The sequence below is a fragment of the Syngnathus typhle genome, linkage group LG10 (genome assembly GCF_033458585.1).
Source record: "Syngnathus typhle isolate RoL2023-S1 ecotype Sweden linkage group LG10, RoL_Styp_1.0, whole genome shotgun sequence".
Lineage (NCBI taxonomy): Eukaryota > Metazoa > Chordata > Actinopteri > Syngnathiformes > Syngnathidae > Syngnathus > Syngnathus typhle.
Window position 1 is genome coordinate 2,758,147 of NC_083747.1, and position 21,997 is coordinate 2,780,143.

Here is a 21,997-nt window from a genome sequence, read left to right on the forward strand (position 1 = left end):
CAACCGTGGCAACTATTAATAGAGCAAAAGTATCTCGAGGTCATTTAAAAGGGTGATGATGGCTTTTACAAGCGGCTTTATGTCTCGTAAAAGGCTTGTTTTGTTTTGGAGGGGGGCAACAATCTCGTAGCTTTAGTCTGAGAGATAAACATTTAAAAGCGGATAGTAATGCTAGATATTTACGTTTGCGCAATCATTGCCGTTTTTCTTTTTTTGACAGGAAGGCATGCGCATGCGCGAATAATATTCAATCTGCGCACGCGCGTACTACGCATGTCAAACCTACACAGGCGGTAAAAGATGTGAGTATGGTTTACTAAAAAAGTACATTGAATACGCAAATAATATATAAAGTTCTGTCGAAATACAAACTAATACCGATTGACGGCATCTTAAGGACGGTTTTCAACCGAGTTAAGGTACGCAGGTTCCAGGTCAAAACTGTAGTAATGAATGGATTTGACGTTCACACAACGGGGTTCATTGACTTCTTCATTGACTTCATTGAGAGGTAGAAAGCAGAGGGAAGAATCCCTTGTCAGCTCCTTCACTTCCCGGACGTTGAAGGGATGCTACCAAGCATCACCTTTCAGACTTTAAACACTGCGTCAATACTTCGCTTGAAACTTTCCTCTGACTGGGCTGTGATACATGATTCGGGTAGGCGGTTCCAGCTATTAACTACACGGGTAGAGAGAGTGGCGTCACCATGGATGCGTAACCTCCTCGGTTTGTATAGCTTCAGACTGTGACCACGTGTCGATGTATCATTATTTAAGATGAAATACTCCCTCAGGTCTTCACCAAGTTCGCCTCGGAGAATGCGCCGGGTATATATCAGATCTCCTCGGTGACGACGGTAGGCCAGAGAGAAGAGATTCAGCTGTTCCAGTCGATCTTCGTAGGAAAGCTGGTGAAGTTTTGCAACTGTTTTCGTACCGCGACGTTGAACTCGCTCCAGCATATCGGATTCGTACTTGGTCAATGGGAATACTGCAGGCAGTCCGTACTCAAGTTCATGTCGCCTTTTATGCCAGTGGTCGAAAAATCCACTTTAAAATTCATATTTTGTTGTCTAAAAAGTATCAAACTGACCAGTGTGGTACAGAGAATAAGCAATTAAATATTTCCGTCGCTTACCTTGAGCCATAAAGTGATGCGGTCAACATTTTTAAAAGTAAAACTCCTTTAAAAAAAATACAAACAAATTTGGTTCATACTGGTTGGTTTTATTTGGTGTATTTACAAACGAGCACATGCAGGAAGTCGACAGTGACAGGGACACTTTATGCCGTAATCAATAATAGGGCGCACACGGTATGTCTACGGGGCTACATGACACCAGAGGGGAAGGAGGAGGAAGCTACTAACTACTACCCATGTTACACCCCCGCTTGCGCGCAAAGTTGTAGTATGTGCTTTCCCTGACATGAACACGTACTCTCACATATTTCCGAACCCAGCGATTCAACTCCGAAAGAGCAATAAATAGTCCATCCAATAAATAAAAGGCGTGCAAACAAATGCATGGCAGTCGTTACCCTCACATTGGGGGTAATGCAAAAATAATTAAAAATGTGTCAATTGATGTTCTAGCCGGACGGATTGGTTCTCGTTAACTCGTCTATTTAATGGCACCAACTTGAGTCTAACGTAATGCTACTGTTGCCATGGTGACAGTAATGCTACACGGCCATTGACACGATAACAAAAGCGTTCCCTGATTGCTGATTTGATCAATAAGAGGAAAAAAAAATAATCATGACGTCATTTGGTAAACATTTCAACTTCGCCTCATTCACTCTTTTTTTTTTTCAACATGAAAAAAAGAGAATGACTCCTTCCCTGCTCAGAATAAAAACAGTGCAACCAAACTTTCTAGCAAATGAAACAACTCTACTGTACGTTGTACAATACAATGTCTTGTCAATTGTAAAAATGAGAAGAATCACTCAAATAGATGACAGCAAAGCAAAGTAGCCTACTGTGTATGATGAACCTATCACTGCCACAACATGACCACTTTCTACTACCACTGTAGCTAACATCGATGACGAGAGAAGCTTAAACATGGCAGGTTTGCGGGTTCAAGGTGGATGCAAAAGCCAACAAACCGGCAGACATTATTATTATCATTATCATCACCCCCATATACATGAGAGGGTTTGCTTGCTGCATTCACTTCGGTGTTCAAACATGAGCGAAGATTAATGAGCCCATGCCGGGTTGAACCAGTAGAAAATTAGTTAGCCTTAATAAGTGGGTAATCATAGAATGCTATTGGATTAGGGTTAGGGTTAGGGTTAGGGTTAGGTTTGTTTGACAGTGACGACCTTTATTTAAAGACTGATTGGTCTCGGAGAATAGAATTTGGAGCTATCTCGGCAGCATTTGTTGCACTAGCTAGAAAAAAAGGAGGCCGCTATTTGAGGAAAAGCGGCAAATGCATTTGATTTTTGGAGACGACACGTGAAGCACGCGGGAAGGAAGGTTATTGGATTTCAAACACGTATGTGTGACGACCACTCGAGAATGGATCCGCGTGCGTTTTTTTTACTCTGTGTTTAATGCAATATCAATCTCACTTTATATATATATATATATATATATACCTATATATTTGTTTTTTATATATATATATATTTATGTATATTTATACAGCAGTAAAATGTCAAACACATATGAACCAGGTGGCCGGGAGGTGGCAAAAGGTGAGTTTAGGGTTGAAAGGGCAATAAAACACACACCTACACACAGCTACAGTTCACGACATGATCACGTATGCAATAGGAGGTTCTGGGACAATAATCCCAAAGCGGCCGCCGTCACGCGTGTCGACCAGTTGGCGGTCGCTGATCTGATCGACCCGCTGGGCAGGATGGGCATTTAATGGGATATATCGTTTAAAGATCATGAATTGATTCCATTTGCTCCACCATACTCGATGGATTCCGATACATAATTTGACTGTTTTGTTTTTCCGGCATTAATTCACAGAGTCCAGCTGTTGCGGTGTCACATGATGAGCGAGGTGTAGCCAATAGGTACCAGCCCTTCTCTGTCTCCCTGGCGACAGCGGATCCAGTCTTGGTCCACGCCGCCCAAGACGACAAGCTCCTCCCCCTTGCGAAAGCTGAGTTCGGCGCCCGCCCCGGCGGCGTGGTCGCACAGCGTTCGGACAGACCTGTGGAGCGGCCCGCAGCCAAGACGGCCAGTGTAAGTCAAACAAATACGAGCGATGACATCATCCCCATAAGTGCCGACTAAATTTCATAGGAGGCTATAAAATGAAATGGCTGAGCATTTTCATTTGTAGAAGTCAATCAAAAATATTGCAAAATGTGCTGTACTGCAAGAGTGAAATGCTTCCAGGGTTTAGATTTGGAATTTATGGAAAAGGTTTCATGTTGAGCTGGCGTACTAAAGTACCTGTGTGGTTTGTCTGTCGTCTCTGGAGTGTCAGACGCTCTTTCCGGCACAGTGTGACTACCTTCCACCGGTTCCGGGGTCTTCCTTAAAACCGGGGCAGAAGTGCTGCTCACTAATCGAGTCAGCGCTGTGACACCGGGAGCCAACCACTGGGAGGGCCGCCTAGATGGTTGCGCGCGCAGATAAAAATGCGGTTATCTCATCGGTGAAATCCGAACCCAAAACACTTAAAGGGTCTCACCTGCTTGGTGTTGCGTGACCCAATGGGCTATCTGGGCTTTTAGAAGAGGTAGAGCCAAAGAGGCGACCCAGACTCCATGGCACCTGCGCGACAGGGCTAACTGGAGCAAAGTCGCTTTGTGTCTGGGCCTGACCATTTGGCAGACTGGTCTTCGCCTCTGCGGCCGGGTTGAGCTCGGCCAGGTTCTGGCTCAGTCGGCCTCCCCACCGCATCACTGCGCCCCACCCTTGCTGGATCGCCTGTGATTTGGATAGACAAACGTCAGGTCCGAATAGTCAACAGACTTGAACTTCAATAGGTTGTAAGCACCTGTCCGGCCTGCTGAGCGAGGCTTTCCTCCTCCATGTTTGGAGGAGGTAGTTCGCCAATCCTCTTGTCCTGAACCCACCGCAGCTGTGGACTTGTGTGATCCAGATTAAAGGACCACCCCGTATTAGGACTATCTTTATCCTCATCCTCTACCTGATCTCCGGTTCCTGTAAAGTCAACCTCCGAGAGGCTTTCCATATATCTCCCACCTCTAATTTCGGATCGGATCGCCTTTGTTGAGAGTTCCGCATTCTGAGTGGGGGGACTGCACGCCTGTGGTGCGGGACTGTGGGGCTCCAGGTGGTGGTGCTGGAAGAGCAGGTCGAGATTGAAGGTGAGCAGGCTGAGAGGCTGCAGCACGAGGAGCAGCTCGTCGAACAAGGGCTGGCAGACGCTCAGCGACAACCGCATGAAGGAGGACGGTCGGTAGTTTGTGTCCAAGACATCTGCGGATCAATAAAACAGATGATGTAGATGACTGCGGTGAAAGGCCATTTAAACGACAAAAAAAAAAATCTGAGGGGACTCACCACTGCTAGAGTGAAGGTGAGACACCCAGAAATCGAGCTGCTTCGAACTAGAACGAGAGAAAGGTGGATCTATAGACCCCGATCAAAGAAATAATTTCTTCCCGTGAACAAGCAGCACTTACTTGAGTAGTCCCAGAACGAACGCATTGAAGCGCTGTTTGCTCTGTTTTAGCTGCGGCAACTCGCCAACTCGAACTTGTAAATTGAACAGCGCTTTTGTTTTAGGACCTGAGTGATTGCAAGAATGCAGATAAAATTTGGAGTCCATTCAGTACAGCTCTGAATCAAATCAATCCATTTGACAATTTCAGTAATACATTCTCGCACCTGGCCGTGTTGAAGCCAAAACCAAGCTCCAGGCCGAATTTGGCCTCCTGCCTGCGATCAGGTCACTCTGGTGGGGCTTTAGACCGTCCGTCAGCAGGCCGTGGAGGGCGGGGCAGAGGCACTGCAGCACCAGACGGCCTAGAGATGGATTTACGGTGCTGTCTCCTGATAAGGCCTAGAGATTGGACAATATCAGGCGAGATACGGCAAATCCAGTGCATCGTTGGCAAAATGTCTGTCACTGAAGAGTCAACACGGCAAAGTGACTAACCTTTTGAACCACCGTGCGAGAAGAACTGAACTGGGCCAAGACGGCTTCGACCGCCACGCTGACCGCACTGACGAGAGCTGGGGGAAAAATAACGCGGTTAAAGAAAGGAAACAAAACGCATAAAAAAAAGTGCAGCTGCAATACCTCTCTTTTCCAGCAGGTGCAGAGAGGAGAGCCGCTGTCCTCTCATTGGATGCGGCATTTCTTCGCCCATCCAGGACGTGTCGCCTCTCTGCACAGCTCCGGCGAACGACACACTGCGAACAGCTGGCAGCGGAAGCAGTAAAAGAAATAAATAAAAAAGAGGGATGACTTAGAGGAATAAAAACTGATATTAACAAGCGCAAGAGAAGCCATGGCGGAGAAATATAGCTTAACTAAAAAAATGTTAATAGGTGACATCGGTGATGAGGCAGGACAAAGCAGATGATTTGAAGGAGGAGTGAGTCATAGGCAGCGATTAGGCCATTTTATGCTTCTTCGTCCATATTAGTCGACGTAAAACGGATACAAAACAATCCGTGAACGTCGGAAAACAAAGTTTGTCTTGCCTGTGTTCGCTTGAAGACACAACTCAAGAGTCTAAAATAACAAACCAGCCACACAAGGACGGACAGACGGACAGGCAGTGACAAGAGCCCAATGTGACAGAAGCAGATGTCACCCCACGCAAGCTTATTTTCGTCAGCTTTAAAAAGAACACTCAGCATGATATTCTTTAACATTGATTTACCATTCCAATCATGACAGTGGGGAGTAACGACAATACAGTAGAGAGAGGAAGAAGAGAAAGAAAGAGCTTACTGGCCACGCGTGGCTGTCGGGAACCCTGGTAGAGTTTTGGGGGCAGAGGGGGAGCACAGAGGGGCATTGTGGGATACAGGTGCGGGTAGTAGATGGGGGCGGCAAGGGTAGGAAGAGTGTGCGAGCGGGGGAAAAGAGGCGAGGTGAGGCCGGAGCCCACCGCGCCGAGAGGAAGCGGTCCCGGGCGCTGAGGGGGCGAGAGGGCTCCGATGGGGGAGAGGCGAGGAGGGGAGCCCCCGTGCAGTGGGCAAAGCTTGGAGCGGTGCAGGTAATAGGTGGGCAGAGGGGGGAGCTCTTTGGACATCCTGGTGTTGTTAGCGTTACGGTCTGCTGGTTTTTGCGGGCCGCGTGAATGCGTCATCATGACGTCCATGTTTTTATACGGGGTGGTGCATTCAGGAACATCCGCTGTACGGATGTCTGCAATGCTCGGCTTGTCGCCGCAGTAGAGAGAGTCCAAATTACAGCGGGAGCCCAGCGTGTCATCAATTCTGCAACCATTGGGAAATTGCTTTGCTGTATTTTGCTTTAATCCCTTCCCACGGTTGGGAGAAACAAAATCAGCACTGGATTGGTTGCCAAACACAGCGTCAGCATGAGCCCACTTCGGGTCTCCGAGCGTGTCTGAGGACTCTCGGCCGACGTGGGCGTCCGGCCTGGAATTTATATGAATGTGGCCCTGTGGATGGGAAGTAGGGGCAGCGTGGAGGAAGTAAGGCTGGGGGGGCTGGGTAAGGGACAGTGGGGGAGAGGAAACTGCGGGAGGCAGAAGCAGAGTAATGCAGGAGCGGCGTGGACAAACAATGGAGACATAAGAATGGGAAAAGAGGTAAAAAAAGAAAGTGGTAAACAGGAAGGAGAGAGATGCAGAGAATGTTAGTGTCTGTTGAGAGAAAAATGCACACAGGAGTGTATCACAGTCAAAAAGACATACATGAAGTAAAACATCATTTTAACAGTTTGAGTGATTCATGAAAAGCAGTATTGGATTCTAGCTGGCAGGACACGAGGAAGAGATGACACAAAAATAAAAGTGAAACCATGTTTCATTAATGTTACCTGCTCTTTCTCCATGTAAAAGGACGGGCATTTAGATTTCCTACTTGCCCCAAACGCACACGCTGACAGCAATGACCTCGAGCCTATTCAATCTTAATAGTACACCGCTCAATCGAGTGAAAACTACCTTGATTTGATCGTTAAATTCCACTCAATAACTTCTGAGGTTAAAAGTAAGAACAACAGATATCACGTTTCGACTCAGGTTAGAAGTAAACACGCAGCACTTCCTGTTTTGGAAGAAAACTTGTCAGTAATTGGTTGAGCTTCTAAGCCCCGCCCCTTACACTCTTAAAGGTGTACACACTAAAGACGTCACATTAAACGGACCATTCTGCAAATTAGCCTTAATCATTCCATTCTCAAGTTAAATGACTCGCGAATTTTCCATATCATTTACGTAAACGTTAGAATAATTGGACTGAAACGAATTAAATCATGTTTTATCTCGACGAGCTTGATAGTTTCTCCTGCAGCACTTTATGAGATAAGTAACCCGATCCCAGCCGTGTCACTCTGGAGAGTGGGGAGACAGGGTACGCTGGAAGCGGTCCACCAAAAGTGATGGATTCAAACTAAACTAAAAGACAGCAAACGAGATAACACAGATTTATATTTAAAAGGGAGGTTACAAAAAAACCCTGGTGAGCTCACCAGAGGACTGTCCACCTTCTCCCTTGCTTACCAAGGAGAGGCAATAAATAATTGAATGAGGCAATGATGACATCACACTCTGATAAGGCTTGCTGGAGACTTTCCAACCTTCTCCTCAAATTACCCCCAGTATCCATCTCCCTTTCACATAGACTCACACACACACAGTCATCCCTCCCAGTTTGTCCTCTCATTATCTGTAAGCGTTGTGTGACTCATGCTCATCCTCCATCTTGCCACTCGTGTTCTCTCCATTGTGTCCATAACTGTTACATTAAATTATACGGTACTGTGAGTGCATTTGTAACATATAAGATTGTAAAATGAGAATGGCCTCTCACCAATGCTTCTTGACTCAAGTGTCCTCCCTCCGTCGGCCTGTCCTCTCACCTCCGCCTCTTCTTCCCGCCGCTCCTTGTCCGCCTTCCTCACCGTCACATCTTGGCGCTCCCACTCTCTGCCGGTTGTCCACAGGCTGCTGTCGCTGAGCGAACAGCCTAGCTTGTCACCTCTCGCGCTTTCCTCGTCCACCCTCTGCAGCATCTCCTTCAGGGCCGCCATGGAGGTGAGCGCCGGGGGCGGTTGCATGAACAGGGCCTGGGCCTGAGAGGTGTACTCCCACTGACTGCCTCCGCTGCCCTCCTTCTCCCGTCTCCACTTCAGGTTATAGAGTATGTCGGGGTCCGGGGTGATGACCGAGGGATCGGGGTCCGGGTCGGTGATCACTTTAGTCGTAGGGGCGCTGCTTTTGTTGCGGTAACGCAACTCTTTGAAGCTGGTGACCTTTGGAACCGGGGAGTTCTTCTTTGCCGATTCGACAGGAAATTTTCTTAGTTGAGCGGGTTGCGGCGGAAGTTCGGCCTCGGGTGTGAACGCGATCAGCCAATCGAAGCGCTCGGGCTGTGCCGAGTTAGCCAGGAGTGTGCTGACCCTAAGGGGCGGCACGCTTGGTGGGACTGGTGGTAAAGGTCGAGGTGGAGGAGGAGGGGGAGGTGAATCGAGCACCTCACCTGCATAATGGCGGGACTCAAAGCTCATGTTTTTTGCTTTTGTGTCCTGCGTGTGACTCAAAGTGGTGCTGTAGTAAGTGTCTGACGTCAAAATGCTGCTTTTCTTCCGCCTTCGAGCCATCTCGGAGAACGAGGTGGTTCTCTGGACCCCTTTGCCCTCCGCTGACTTCCCCACCCTGGGAATGTCTGCCCTTCCGTCCCCAGCTGACTTCTCTCTGCTACTCCATTTGTCTTTTTCCACCATTTCGGGATCACAGTCCCTGAACTCTTCGGCTAAGCAAATCCCCGCATCTTCCTCCTCTAACACCCCGACGCAGTCACCCAATTCTGGGCTCAGTTTGAGGAGCTCAGCCTGGGTCAACCCCGCGAGCATCAGCAACTTGCGGATCTCCACATCCAGAGCATGGAAGGAAGGAGGAGGAGGCAGCGCCGGCGGCGGTGGTGGGGGGATACCTGGAGGGGGCAGGGAGGAGGATATAGCCGGGGGAGGAGGCAACGGCGGCGGGCGTGTGGTCGGAGGCGGGAGAGACAGCGGCGTCTTTTCCTGTTCCGCTTGTAGGGCGGCGAGGCGTTGGGCCTCCTTCCTGGCCAGGTGTCTCCTCCGAGGTGGAGGGATAGGAGGGGTCGGGGTGGCGATGGATGGAGAGGAGGCGGTGTAAAGAGTCAGGTACTGGACAGGTTTGGAGGCAGGGAGGGGAGGGATGGACGGCGGGGACAGGGGCAAAGGTTTCTCGCAGCGAAAGGTGCTGAACGTGGGAGAGGAAGAGTTGGGCGAGAAGGTGGACAAGGTGGGCGAGGTGGACACGGCCATGGAGGTGGTCTCCCGGCTGATGTTGATGTAGGTGTGGAGGTCGGAGTTGACGCTGGCGTGACGGGCCGGAGGTTTCGGGGGTCGAGGAGGCGGCTCCGCGGGGGAGGGGGTGAGGGAGTCCGGAGCGGGAGGATCGTCGCTGTCCGACGGAGCCGTCAGGTCCACGCCGGCGTCTGAGAACTCCTGAGATTCTCCCATGAACCCTCCGCCGCTTTTGTAGAGCTTCCAGCCCATGTCGACGTTGCCCATTTCATCCATGACGTCGGAGAGGTTCTGCTCCTCCAGATCCCCCAGATCAAAACCCTTCTCGTGGAGTCTGGCAACGTAGGCCAGTTTGATTTCCCTGTTGACCTTCTCCAAGCGATCCAAGTGGTCCAAGCGATCTCTCAAGACATCCCAATTCTGCTCGCCCTCCAAATCCCAACGGGCCACCTGGATCACCTGACTGAAACGCTCCATTTTCCCAAACTCGCCCACCGATTCCAGAAAGTCCAGCAAACCCATCTTGGTGACTTGGGGATCATCTTTAACACCCAAGTAGTCTGGAGAAGGCGTGTCCAGAGCTGAGGGGTAACCTTCATCTGGGGACGAAACGGGCGTGTGAGAGGTTAAGGGACAGCGACTGATCGGTAAGGAAGGGAGCGAACGTGCAGGCGCCTGGCATTGCGGAGAAGACTCTTTGATTGACGCCGATACCAGATCTTGCTGTTCAGGAGCGTATTGATCGGCACAGTCGGACTCCAGATCGGAGCAGGAGCTAATGGAAGTGGACGACGAAGAGGTGGAGGAGGAGAGCGAGAACTCCAGCAGGGAGGGAGGGCAGTCGCAGCACGAGGGCACTAGGGTGTCGTCGTCGTCCTCGTCGTCGCGGTCGCCGTCGTCCTCGTCGTCGATGTCGATGTCTCCGCTGCTGCTTTCGTCGTCCTCTTCCTCGGATTTGACGTCTTTCTTGTCATCCAGAGCGGCTTCTTCTTCAGGTTGGGGAGGAGGCTGCGGTTTCTCTCCAGAGGGGGACCGTTCCTCGTTTTTCCTCTGGGGTACCACGAGCGGCGGCGGCGGGGGAAGCTGCAGTTGGTGCCGGAGAGAAACGGTGTTGTTGTTGTTGTGGTTATGGTTGAACATACTGTTGCTGTCCTGCGGCGAGCGCCCGTCGCAGCACAGGCAAGGCAGGCTGGGCTCGTTGCAGTTTGGGTCGAGAGGGAGAACGGAAGGAGCCGGAGGAAGAGGAGGCGACATTTTGTTCGCTGCCGCCCCCGTGCGAACACTTTTGGGTTTGGGTTTTGCCGATTTAAAGGAGACGGAGCTTTGTTTTGCACCAAACCTGCTTTGGCTAAGCGGAACCCGAGGCGGCGGCGCCGTCGGCCTGGTCCTGGGGGCAACCACGGGAGGTTTCGTGACCCGCCTGGGGGAGGACGAGGTGACGGTGTTCATGTTTTTATCCTCCTTCTGAGCATTGCGAGACTTTGGTCCCATGTAGGTCGTGGTCCGCCTGCTGACGTCAAAACGCCGCGGCTTGCCGGGCTGAGCGGAGGATTGCATTGTGATAATTGGATTTCTTTTGGGGGGGGAATAAGATATTTTGGTTTTATCGTAACAAACGATGGGCCAAGCCAAATTTTGCCGCAGCGTGACGATCACATGTTGGAATGACTTCCTAATCCCTGAAACATCAAAGGAAACACATCGTGAATATTCATGATGAGCAATATATGACATCATTTTTGAAATTAAAGCAATCGTCTGTAGCAGAGGTGGGCAACTTTTCAGCTTGACTCATATACAGCCTGCAAGAATAATTTATCCATGTAATTTTGAAAAAGAAATGAGTTCAATATTTTTAGTCACGTAAGCTAACCGCTGTAAATTAAAAAATATAGTCCTTGTCAGTCATGGTGCAGTTGAATCATCATTGATTGATCAATTGAGTCAAAATGTTACCGTAATTAATGTTATAAAAAGTGAATTTCAACTATAATCCAATTTATACACTTTTACTTATATTGCCATCATCATCATCAGCATCTGTTCAGCCTGCTCACTGCTGTTGTTGCCTGCCTCCATCTGTGCATCCACCCTCACCAACTCATAATGAATCTCATTTATTTTTTATTTTTTTTTTGAAAGGAAACAAAAGCATCCCTTAAAGCTAGGGAAGAGCTGATTTAAGTGGAGCATGAAATAATCAGGCAGCAGCACTGAGACTGCATGAGAAGAAGCCTATTGCTCATTGCTGCACTGTGCCCTTTCACGTCACTGCAATGTAAATCACACTCGGCTCATTCTTGATTGGCCACGTCGAGACGAGAGAAAAAAAAAATCAAGCTTCTTGGAAAATAGGACGTGATGACATGTAATTTGACTCTGCTTACGTGTACGGTATTGAGCCTGCATTTATTGATCCTATAGACATGATGGAGACTGGGAGGAGGAGGGAGGGAGGGGCGGAGGGAGGTGGGGATACCATCCGCATCGCCCTACTATGAAGGCCCATCCGCTTGTTTTGGGCACATATTCCCACTACACTCTCAAATAACCCGACTGCATTTGTATTCTGACCTACAAATGATGTCAAGCGATCGTTTTAAATCGGTAGATGTGTTACAGTGAGGATTCAAGCGACCGTCCTGTTATTTCACATGCACTTGTATACAGAATAAAAACGATTGAAATGACGACTCACGTCAAAGCAGAAGGCGTCCATCTCGGGCGTTTCGTCTTTTCCCGGACGTGAAGAGCATCAGTCTCCTGGCCAGCCACCGCGGACCGATACGACCGAAAGATGATGCGAGGGGGAAAAGGGAGGGCGCTCGGTCACGTGGTCGGTACTGCTCTCCCCGGTGTGTCACGTGACTCCCGCAAGGGCGTAGCGGTCCGTCGATTCGGCACGAGCACCAAGCAGTACCAACCTTGCCAGACGCTGACCCCACCTCTTGGCTTGTCATAACATCTCATTCATCTCGTTCTGTTAGAGATAATTACTTTCGAACCTAACCCCCTGCTGGCTTTTAATGGAACTGAATTGCAGCGACTTGACATAGTTTTAAGTCTATAGATAAAAGTCAAGCGTGGATAGGTGATCCAAATAACAAAAATGGATGAGGGTTCATTTTGGGACACGTTAAAAAAACACGTCTGGGAAAACAGCATAATATATCTGTACATTTGATATTTATTAAAGGCAATAAACGACAAGTCCTAGGCAGGCTATACTTACAGCAGCAGATATAAAAATATAGACAGCCTCAAAGTGCAGCTCTCGTTATACATTGTATCGCAAAATTCAAGCATCTTCAAATCACAGATGAATTTTTAACTATCCAGAAGAGAATGACTCGGCGATGCTACAGTGAATAGAAGCGGAATCGTTCATTTAAACCACTGCCACTATGGTTTATCATTGTCCCATTCACTTGTTCCTCTTGTAGATCTTCTTGGCAAAATTGAGGAACACGGCATGAGGAAGGTTCTGAGCGTGACGAGCGATGAGTTTCTGCAAGCGCTGGTAGCTCTCGTCTTCGTACTTGCGGTAGAGGCTCGGCATCTGCAGGGCGTCGTACAACGCTTTGACCTTTCCCACGCTGGCGTCGTCATGCCGCCCGTAACACGCCTGAGGGACACAACGAATGCCACTTTTAGCCAATCGAGTCAGGGAGATTGTTGAACTGAAACCCACCTCTAACTCTGTTCTCTGTTCAGGGGTCATGACCTCCATCGCCCTGACGACAAGCCAACTGCACTTGTTATCTTGGATATCCGTGCCGACCTTTCCTGTCACAGCCGGGTCTCCATAACAGTCCAGGTAGTCGTCCTGCCACACAAGCACATTGTTTCACTCTGTCCCAAAACAAAAAAAAATCCAATAATTACTCACTTGTATTTGGAAAAATTCACCCATCTCCAGTAAAATTAGTTTGGCATTTTTATGCTCCTCTTCATCACTGATTCCAGCCTATAAAAATGCAATACAGAGATGTTTCAGGAAGACTTCTATTAACTGGGGGCTCAATGACTGCCTTGCTCACCATGTACATCGCTGCTGCCACCGGGAGGTAGAAGGAGTAGAAGGCAGTCTTATATTTCACAATAGCTTTATACCTGGAAGTGTTTCACAACATTTATTATGACAAGGTGACATTTTAATTCAGACCAATTAGGTGAAATTGGATTATTTCAGGGAATAGTGCTGCAGGGATTTTATTCCCTCCATGTTGTCTACTTGCCTCTCGATGGTGAATCTGTTGAGGTCAATGTGACCAGGGGGCGCTGTCATGAGGTCCAGAGCTTGGCCCAGTTCTGTCTGGAAGGAGGTCTGCAATAATAAAAAGAGATCACAACTTTACTTATAGAGCTTTTGACTCGCGAAGCATTTGTGCGAACCACTAGCCTGCCGTGCTACCCTTGAATTTAGTACATTACAAAAATACAACCTTGAAATAAAGTAGTACCTCATTGAATAGCTCTAGCAGGTGGACATAGTAGGGCTGGTTTCTGCAGTGCCTGCGGAGAAGTCTGTAAATGGAGCCCTCCAAGAGGAAGGAATCGTTGATGGCATCCAAACCAATGCCGTCCTTCAGAAATAATTAAAAACAGGAGTCATACAATAAAATGGAGGATACCCTCCAATAAAAATTGTTTTTCCAAATGGATCAAGATTAACCTTCTTGTACCAGCAGGGCTGTCCTCTGCGGGTCACAGACCCATCCATAATGTCATCGGCGACAAGGAAGAAGGCTTGAAGCTAAAAACACCCGCAGAGCGAAAAGGTGTTAAGGCAGTGTGACACATCAGGTGCCACAAAAATTATCAAATTAATGTGGTTAAAAACATTTTTACGGTCTTATGAGCACCAGGAAGTTTTGGGGAGCCACACAAGTTTTGCTCATCGATGACGTCGAGATTTGAGCCACCAATTTACCAATTCAATACACCATCCGACCACTAGAGCGCGCTGCACGTCGTCCTGCGTCAGCCGACTCGGTGGGAGGAGCTCCCGCAAGGAGCCAATCACAGACAGGCCGCGATTCCTTTTGCCTCCCGGGGTATTATAGAGCAAAACCTAAACCACACATATAAGTATTCTTACTCACTAGACGTGGCATCGTCAGTGAGATTGTAGCCGGCCAAGTCACCTCTCTGAGCCGGTTCATAGCGTCGAGCAGTACAGGATCGGTGATGTCCTGCTCCGTCAGCTCCTGTACTAGCTCTTCGAACTGGGCTTCGAACAGCCCCGGGTCCGAGAGTAGAGCCTTCTTGCTATGGGACCCATTGCAGATGTTGTCTCCCTGGAGAGACGACAGCAGTGATGCTCGATGTTGTACTTTAAGCGACGTCCCGACTGGCCGCATGATGCGAACCATTTTCGGGACGGGCAATCGGAAAAGGTGTCTCATCCCAAAAAACGGTCCGAGTGTCCTTCCTTCCCAATGACTTGCAAAACTAAGCCTTTGACATTGCTTATTTTAACGCGAGCAAGTGGTGCGCTGCGTGAAGTTAGTGAGCTTTAAATGAACAACAAGAGCAAGGATTCAACTGAATTGCTATTATTAGCTAGCAGCTTCTCTATTCTTAACAAGTAGCGTTGGCTGACGTTAACTGGAATCGTTTACCTTTAAAGTGCCGATCAGCAAACGACCGGTCCTCATCGTTAATAAAGAAAAATACTTTTATACATTGCACACGTTCTTTACGTACCATACTTGTGTTGTCGTCGTCTCCTAAACTGTATCAACGCAAAGTTGCGCCCCGATGGATTTTCGAATTGAAATCAAACCGAGGACCTTGAATGTCTCTTGAAACCAGGATGTGCAGATTGTAGTCCCCATTGAGATAACGCCTGTTTTATTAGAAAGCTGCAAAACTAAATTTCCCATCACTCCTTGCGCCTTGGAGTTGTGGGCGGAGATTAAGAAGACTCGATTTGACACGCTGCGTTCTCATTGGCCACTTGTATCGAACCAGGATAGGCTTTTTCACAGACTGGCCAATGGGATTCAAAGGTGGGAGGGGTTTCAAGTGGAGTGGGGATAATGTGAACCAATGGGCGACCCTTTATTTTTTTTACTTAGAGACCGATAGAAGTTAAAAAAAAAAACATGAATAAAGAAACTAATACACGCGTTAAATATCTTGTTTTTTTATGATTCTGAAACGTCGAATATTTTTCTTCACTTAATACCTCGCCATATTTAAAGACACAAATTCACTAACCGCAGTTTACATGTAGAACCAATAAATAGGTGTCATATTTACATACAATTTATTCAGGTTTTAAGATTGTATTGCAAAGCCTGCCATACAGATAATCATTTCTTTAAATAAATAATGCAAGACATAATGCAATAATAATGCAAGACAGGAGGAGGTAGAAACACGCCTCGGTGGAGAGTGCTTGTATGTGTGTAGCCGGTACATGTACATTTTGAAAATATGTTTCTTATGTGTGGATACGAAATGCGCCATTGCTGATACCATCATTTTGACTTCGGTACATTTTGCAGAAAAAAAAAAAAAAATCAGTCTGATGCCATCGGTCTGAGCCCTATACGGTAGTGTCCTTGTAAATATGTACATTTATTACAAGAGCCTCATTTCATCTGAGTCTCAGTGCATCTAACACATATTTATCTTACAAGATTCGCCCGAAAAAGCCACAATCAGATATGCTCGGTGCACAAGGACATATTGCACACCAAACTAGGTGTGCTGCGTATGCATATTTTGTTTGCAACACTTTATATCAGACACACTTTGAACACTTCCTGTACGTTTTGTGTGGACAAGGGGGTGGGAAAGTGTCAACCCATGCAAATGAAGACATTTCACAAGATATATTTACTGTGTCTGATGTTTGTGGGGGTCGCAAAACATGCACGAACGCCACACCGTGTTTCCGAGGGAGAATACAAGCATTCATATTATGGATGGCGGCAAATACATTGGTGGCGGAGGGCGGGTAGAATTGCCCCAAAAAAAAAGATCACACTCAGCTAAATATGCATGGTCAGGTTTTTTTTCATTTTCTTTTTACATGGAAGACAAAATATTCTTTTTTTAAATCACTGTTCACCCTGCCAACCCCTTATGTCGAACAATAATGTACAAAAGGGTCTTTAGCATATTGTAATCCATTATGTTGAATGTCAGTCTCCAGTATTTTTCCACTGGGGAAGACCGCAGCCGAATGGAAAGAGCGGCTCGTCTGGTATTCAGAGTGACGTACAGCACCTTTCTCGATAAGGCCATAAGACTTTCGGAGTTGATGGATCTTCAAACGACTATTTGATCATCTTTGAACTTTCTCGTCTTCACAGGGCCGATTCCGAGTAAAGCGCTCCCGACGAGCCGCGTTGTAGGTGAGGAGACACTAATCGGCGTACGGAGAGGGACGACGAAGAGTTCAGATCCCCGCAGCTGCGCAAGTGGATGCCCTCCGGGGCGCGGGCGCCGTGGCTACGGTTGTGGCGGCTATCGCTGTGTGAGTGATGGTGAGTACGTTGTTGATTGGGTTGTCCTCGATTGGTACTCCAAGGGGCCCGCCAAACCTGCGTGATGATTTTTTTTGTTTTATTATATAAGCAAGGACGTACTATTTGAGGGAATAATGGATTGGACATACTTGTTCCAAAGACAGATGGTTGGTAGCGGTGCCCTCAGCACCTGCTCTTCTTTTAGGTACCTGCCCCGTGCTTCCAGCATGCTCAGAGGAGGGTGCCAGGTTGCGTTTGGAACGCTGTAGGAAGCGAGCCACCAGAACTCGAGTCACCTTGCGGGGGAGGCAGATTGTTAACAAAAAAAAAAAGTTAACGTCCCAATGATCGTCACACACACATCTTGTATTCACACAACCAAATTATTTTCACAACTCAGATTGGGTTCGTTTTTCCCAAGGTCGGGAAGTCGGACATATTTGAGAACCTTTTCAGACAAACCTTGAGGTCACCAAGTGAGCGGTGGTATTCTCTGGGTAAACGCAAGGGCGACACCGGTGGAGCTTTGGGGGGAACTTGCACCCCCGGATCTGTAGGTTGGATGCCGTCTTTTCTTGGTAAAGCCGTAGCTGGCGGCAAAGCTGTACGGGGCAGACGCAACGCCTCATTGGATGGACCTTTGGAGAAAATAATCATTTTATGATCTTCTTTATCAACTCATTTGGAATAGACGCGCCATATTCTTCCATCTTTCGAAAATATTACCTATGTCTGGAGAAGCTTTGCTGCACCCAAAGCTAAAGTCTGGAGGAGAAAGGACAAAAAGATATTTTTACCCAGTCATCTAGCACCTTTCAAAGGAACCAAGGACGTTTGACAATAACTCTTGGGATATAAAAGCAATTTTGATGACACTAGAAGCGCCCTGCCCTAATTACCTGCACCCGAAGAGGAGCTGAGGCCCGGCTCACTGCGTGACCTCATGATGCGTAGGACGCCTCCGTTGTCATTTCTGCCGTTATTCCTCCCGGCCCGTCGTCGCAGGTACAGAGGCTGGCGCTGTCCACCGCTCTGCTCGCCGGCGTCATGGCCGACCGCTTGGTGTAAAGGAGTGGACGGGCGAACGCGGATGTCCGGTATGGGGGATTTCTGTTGTGAGTCGGAACCCTCCATGGAGCCCAGCTGGGAGCAGCTTCGAGCTAGCAACGCCTGGCGCCGCAACACTGGAGACCTGGAGGAGTGAACAAGAACACGGCGAGTAACACCTGAGACAAACATTCAATAATTCTTTGATGATTTTAGTCGAACAGAACCAGGGTGCTCTGGGACTGGATCTTATTCCAAATTAAGGGCATCCACCCACCTGTACGTGGGGGTCGCAGTGCTGGGTGAAGAACACGAGTTGGACCTCTCTCCTCTGAGAAAACGTCTGGCTCTGGGTCCTCCAGCCAGAGGACTTTCGGGCGTCTGCGATCGAGGACCGCGGAAGCTGACCGATCCGACATCCGGCCCGTCGCTCACCTCGCTGGCTGTCCTGCTGGCCCTGCCGCCTTGAACCCTCATCCCCACCTCCAACAGACAGGAGTCTTCGGACGGGGACGAATCATCTGGGATGTCCACGATCTCCGACATGAGCAGAGACCCACTGTCCATGGAGACTAAATACATGAAGTAAGGGAAAATGATGCCATATTTATTTTTTTAAATTGCAAAATTAGATGAGTCTACAATCATATGTAAGACTTTGCTCACCTTCTCCACTGAACGCTGTGGACGTTGCTCGCTCACCAGACAGCTCAGCGCCCTGTTGGTCGAACATTGTTGCCTTAACGCAATATCACCAGAAACATCAGCAGAGTTCCAAATGTCCACTATCGTGCTCACCAGGCTGGCAGCTCTTTGTCCCATCACAGCCTCGTAAGGAGGAGGACAGTCAGTCGGGTAGAGCGGAATGGGACTCTCCATGGAGCCATTGTAGGTGATACTACACAACACAATTGGGATTATTTACGTATCGCTAAAGTGAGAAGATCCAAATCTTACCTCTGTGCGTCCGTCTCCGAGCTACAAGTATACTCGGGAGGATAGTAAGGGGGCGGCGGAATAGGCGGGACAAACTCTTCAAAGTCCATGATGTTAGTCAGGAAGGCGTCCTGAGGCGTGGTGCATTCCGGGTTGACGGAACGAGAACGGTGCGGCGCCAGCTAGGTCAGGGTGAGAAGCACGTGATCAACAAAAACCTTCATGATGCAAGATTTATGTGCGCGCTCACCAGATGCACAAGGTCCAAGGAGAAAATATGGATGCTGCAGGTGACCGTGGACAAAGTGCAGATGATGGTGGAAAGAATGCTCAGACCACACGCGCTGAACAACAAGTCCTGTAGAACAATACTGAACATCATTTGACCTGAAAAGGAGAAGGATCAAGAGGCTTTACCTTCAGTTGATGTCTAACCGAGTGGCAGTCGGAATTACGGTTGAGGACGAGGGTTCCATCCTCTTTGCTGGAGCAGATTTCAGTAGGCGCGCAACACACACAACGGCCGTTCTCCACCTACACAAAAAAAAAAAAGTGAAGTCAGGCTTTGCGATGCTGCTATCTGACCAAACAAAAATCTAATCCTGGAATATTCCATCTGTTCCGAAGGGCATTTTAGCGCTCGCTGTGTTTACACCTGGCAGGTGAGCATGGACTTGACCATCTGCGCGTTCTGGCAGGAGAGCATGGAGCCGGCCAGACTGAGGATCACGCACACTGCAGACAGCAGCATGAAAAGAGAAACCTGCGGAGGGACGGGGACACACCACCACAGATTTTTAGTCTCTCTTTTTTTTTATCACCATAATATCAAATTGGACCAAACAATTCCCATCTATCCATCAGTATTCCTCCAAGGACAAACACATTTCCATCCTGGAGTAACTTTGCAAATATGTAAGCCATATTTCACAGGAATGTATCAATAATTCACAACTACAAGAGGATCCATCTGCGAGGGGTTGCCAGATCGATTAATAATACAAGACCCCTCGTGCGGACTGTCACGTTCAATTGCTGTTTATGGTGTCTATTTAAAAAAAAAAAAAAAAGTGCAGTTGCATGACATCTTTTGACCACATCCCGTCTGTCTCCCCCAGCTACCATATATTTGTCGTAAAACCTCCATCCATTTTCGATACCTGTTACTCGTTGGAGTAAGAGGGCCAGTCCCCGGTAAAAAAGTTTGGAAAAAGGAAAAAAATGGACATACCACCAGCGTCAAAGGTCTCCTCCATGAGATAATGCCAACTATCCCAGATGCCACCACCTACAAAGACAAACATGCGCTCTATAAAGGGCGTGAAGTGCAGCGAAAAGTGGAGTTGCGTAAGTGTGCACACCCTTCTATAACTGAGGTTAAAATTGAATCTATTGCATTCAAACTAGTGATCGTTAGCCCAGATGTGCTACCATTTCTGTGAGTTGCCCTACTTACAAAAAATCCAGCCCAGAAGGGACAAGACTGCCTCACGCGAGCAGACGAGGTGAAGGCCATGCTGGTGAAGGAGAAGGCCAGGACCATGGCGCCCAGGCCCAGGTGGCACAGGCCCAGATAGAGGAGCAACTTGGCCCCCCCGGGGCCCCGACCTGAAATACCACGCCGGCTGTCCGACCAACCCCGGGAGCCCGAGGCCGATGCCACGCTGCTGGAGTCTGACGGTGAGGGCATGTTGGAGATGTGATGGAAGGAATGTGTAGTTCTTTAAGAAAAGTTCAAGGGTGGCTGAACATTGTGAGCCTGGTCAGCAGAAAGTTGAGAATGGACAGCCAGCTCATTTGACTGTTTCAGCCATGGCCGTAGAAGTCAATACAGCTCGCAGCAGCACCCCCTCCTGCAACTAGACTCCTCTGCACGGCTCATATCGACGGTTGTGTTCGCTGATTTTTTTTTTCTTCCCTTCTTTCCTCGGCTTCCACTCTCGCCAGTGGCATTGCGGCAAGCATCAGCAGGTAGCGCGTTGTCAAACATCCGCCAAAGATGGAAAGACGCGCATCTCTCTCAGCTTGCGGGCCGCTCGGCTGTGCGTGTGTGTGCGCGTTGTGCTCCTCCCGAACGAGCATCATCCGACCTTCTATCTGGACCACCCAGATGGGGAAAAGATGAATTTCTCTCACCTATATCAACAGCAACCACATTCCATCGATTTGGAAAATGCACCAAAAAGCATGCGCCACCTCACGGGGATCGAACGGTGACAAGTCCGTCTGGTGTGCCGCCTCTTTCCTCCCCGCGGTCACGCGGGCATCACGTCCACTTGCGTGTTAAGTGTCCCGGACGTTAGCTCACTGCGTCCTCCCCCCTTGCGCACAAGCTACATATTTAACAACACGCCGCATTTCAGATCACCATTTTAAGTCCGTGTTTTAAAACGCCTCTGTGTGTTTTCCAGCGTGGACCCGCCTCCGGCATCGTCCATCCATATGCAAGCCCGAACCTGCCCCAGTGCGTGATGACAAGGCACGTAAAGTGTGCGTGAGATGCGGCAGAGGAGGTGGGTGCTGATGCTGGGAAGGGAGGGAGGGTGCGAGCGAGGGAGGGAGGGAGGGAGGAAGGAGGGAAGATAGGAAAGAAGGAAGGGAAACAGCCAGGGAGGAGGGAAGATAGGAAAGAAGGAAGGAAAGCAGCCAGGAAGGAGCACAACCATGGTTGCCTAGCAACCAGCTGCAGCATATGCATAACAAAAGAAAATGGAAGATTGGAATTGACCAGAAGGTGCCTGAAAGTCCGCAATGTGAACTACTCGGCTCTCTCCCAGTGGGCCTCATTCACAAGCAAGAATAAACAGACGTCTAGCCAAGATCCACTTTTTTTTTTCCCACTAACCAATCAAAGTGAGGACTCCTTTCTTCTGTTTTTTTTTAGAGCTCATGTGGGTTAGCACACTAACCTCATTTGTGTGAAGCAAAAGTTTGTCATCTGCAAAAAATATTTAATAATTGGAGATTTTTTTAAATGGCAAATTCATTGGACGCACTGAAGAATGTTCCTAATATTTCTCAGTAGGTCCTTTGCCAATCAGGTCATGGTAACTGGCAAAAGTTGACTTATGGTGCTCAAATATGCTATATGCTAAAAGGCTAA

The 21,997-nt window shown here is 48.4% G+C and overlaps 3 protein-coding genes and 1 long non-coding RNA gene across 6 annotated transcripts; 1 reads left to right on the plus strand and 3 right to left on the minus strand.

The window, feature by feature from the left end:
- The first annotated feature begins 486 nt into the window (after positions 1-486).
- Positions 487-1,002, plus strand: LOC133161345 (uncharacterized). Its single transcript, XR_009716073.1, has 2 exons — positions 487-729; positions 797-1,002. It is a non-coding gene; the product is annotated as an uncharacterized LOC133161345 (long non-coding RNA).
- A 1,318-nt stretch (positions 1,003-2,320) lies between these two features.
- On the minus strand, positions 2,321-12,230 carry rusc1 (RUN and SH3 domain containing 1). Its single transcript, XM_061289042.1, has 12 exons — positions 12,126-12,230; positions 7,966-11,106; positions 5,912-6,667; positions 5,252-5,374; positions 5,108-5,184; positions 4,837-5,011; positions 4,632-4,737; positions 4,510-4,556; positions 3,980-4,425; positions 3,671-3,909; positions 3,430-3,591; positions 2,321-3,184 (listed from the first exon to the last, which is right to left on the minus strand). The coding sequence occupies exons 2-12, from the start codon at positions 10,982-10,984 to the stop codon at positions 3,016-3,018; spliced, it is 5,319 nt and encodes a 1,772-aa protein (XP_061145026.1). The 5' UTR covers positions 10,985-11,106; positions 12,126-12,230; the 3' UTR covers positions 2,321-3,015.
- A 366-nt stretch (positions 12,231-12,596) lies between these two features.
- fdps (farnesyl diphosphate synthase (farnesyl pyrophosphate synthetase, dimethylallyltranstransferase, geranyltranstransferase)) lies at positions 12,597-15,296 on the minus strand. 3 transcript variants are annotated; one of them, XM_061288852.1, is made up of 10 exons: positions 15,137-15,296; positions 14,575-14,727; positions 14,361-14,501; positions 14,103-14,183; positions 13,891-14,013; positions 13,666-13,754; positions 13,468-13,540; positions 13,317-13,394; positions 13,119-13,253; positions 12,597-13,052 (listed from the first exon to the last, which is right to left on the minus strand). In XM_061288852.1, the coding sequence occupies exons 1-10, from the start codon at positions 15,137-15,139 to the stop codon at positions 12,852-12,854; spliced, it is 1,077 nt and encodes a 358-aa protein (XP_061144836.1). In that variant the 5' UTR covers positions 15,140-15,296; the 3' UTR covers positions 12,597-12,851. The 3 variants fall into 3 exon arrangements, with proteins under 3 accessions (XP_061144836.1, XP_061144837.1, XP_061144835.1); XM_061288853.1 differs by lacking the exon at positions 14,361-14,501 and having other exon boundaries at positions 14,533-14,727; XM_061288851.1 differs by lacking the exon at positions 15,137-15,296 and having other exon boundaries at positions 14,575-15,027.
- A 404-nt stretch (positions 15,297-15,700) lies between these two features.
- fam189b (family with sequence similarity 189 member B) lies at positions 15,701-21,415 on the minus strand. The gene is made up of 14 exons (XM_061288732.1): positions 20,351-21,415; positions 20,126-20,182; positions 19,550-19,657; positions 19,312-19,428; positions 19,145-19,252; positions 18,916-19,076; positions 18,757-18,856; positions 18,625-18,676; positions 18,236-18,530; positions 17,811-18,103; positions 17,638-17,676; positions 17,374-17,549; positions 17,061-17,207; positions 15,701-16,986 (listed from the first exon to the last, which is right to left on the minus strand). The coding sequence occupies exons 1-14, from the start codon at positions 20,582-20,584 to the stop codon at positions 16,750-16,752; spliced, it is 2,124 nt and encodes a 707-aa protein (XP_061144716.1). The 5' UTR covers positions 20,585-21,415; the 3' UTR covers positions 15,701-16,749.
- Between the last annotated feature and the right edge of the window lie 582 nt (positions 21,416-21,997).

Coding starts and splice junctions, on each gene's coding strand:
- fam189b (XM_061288732.1), bottom strand. CDS start 20,584: ATGCCCTCACCGTCAGACTCCAGCAGCGTGGCATCGGCCTCGGGCTCC. Junction 20,183..20,350: donor CCTTCTGGGCTGGATTTTTT/GTAAGTAGGGCA, acceptor TTGTCTTTGTAG/GTGGTGGCATCTGGGATAGT. Junction 18,857..18,915: donor TCGGAGACGGACGCACAGAG/GTAAGATTTGGA, acceptor TGTGTTGTGTAG/TATCACCTACAATGGCTCCA.
- fdps (XM_061288851.1), bottom strand. CDS start 14,835: ATGAGACACCTTTTCCGATTGCCCGTCCCGAAAATGGTTCGCATCATG. Junction 13,541..13,665: donor AACAGATTCACCATCGAGAG/GCAAGTAGACAA, acceptor AAACACTTCCAG/GTATAAAGCTATTGTGAAAT. Junction 13,254..13,316: donor GTGAATTTTTCCAAATACAA/GTGAGTAATTAT, acceptor CTTGTGTGGCAG/GACGACTACCTGGACTGTTA.
- rusc1 (XM_061289042.1), bottom strand. CDS start 10,984: ATGCAATCCTCCGCTCAGCCCGGCAAGCCGCGGCGTTTTGACGTCAGC. Junction 5,185..5,251: donor GCACCTGCTGGAAAAGAGAG/GTATTGCAGCTG, acceptor TTTTTCCCCCAG/CTCTCGTCAGTGCGGTCAGC. Junction 4,426..4,509: donor TCACCTTCACTCTAGCAGTG/GTGAGTCCCCTC, acceptor ATTGATCCGCAG/ATGTCTTGGACACAAACTAC.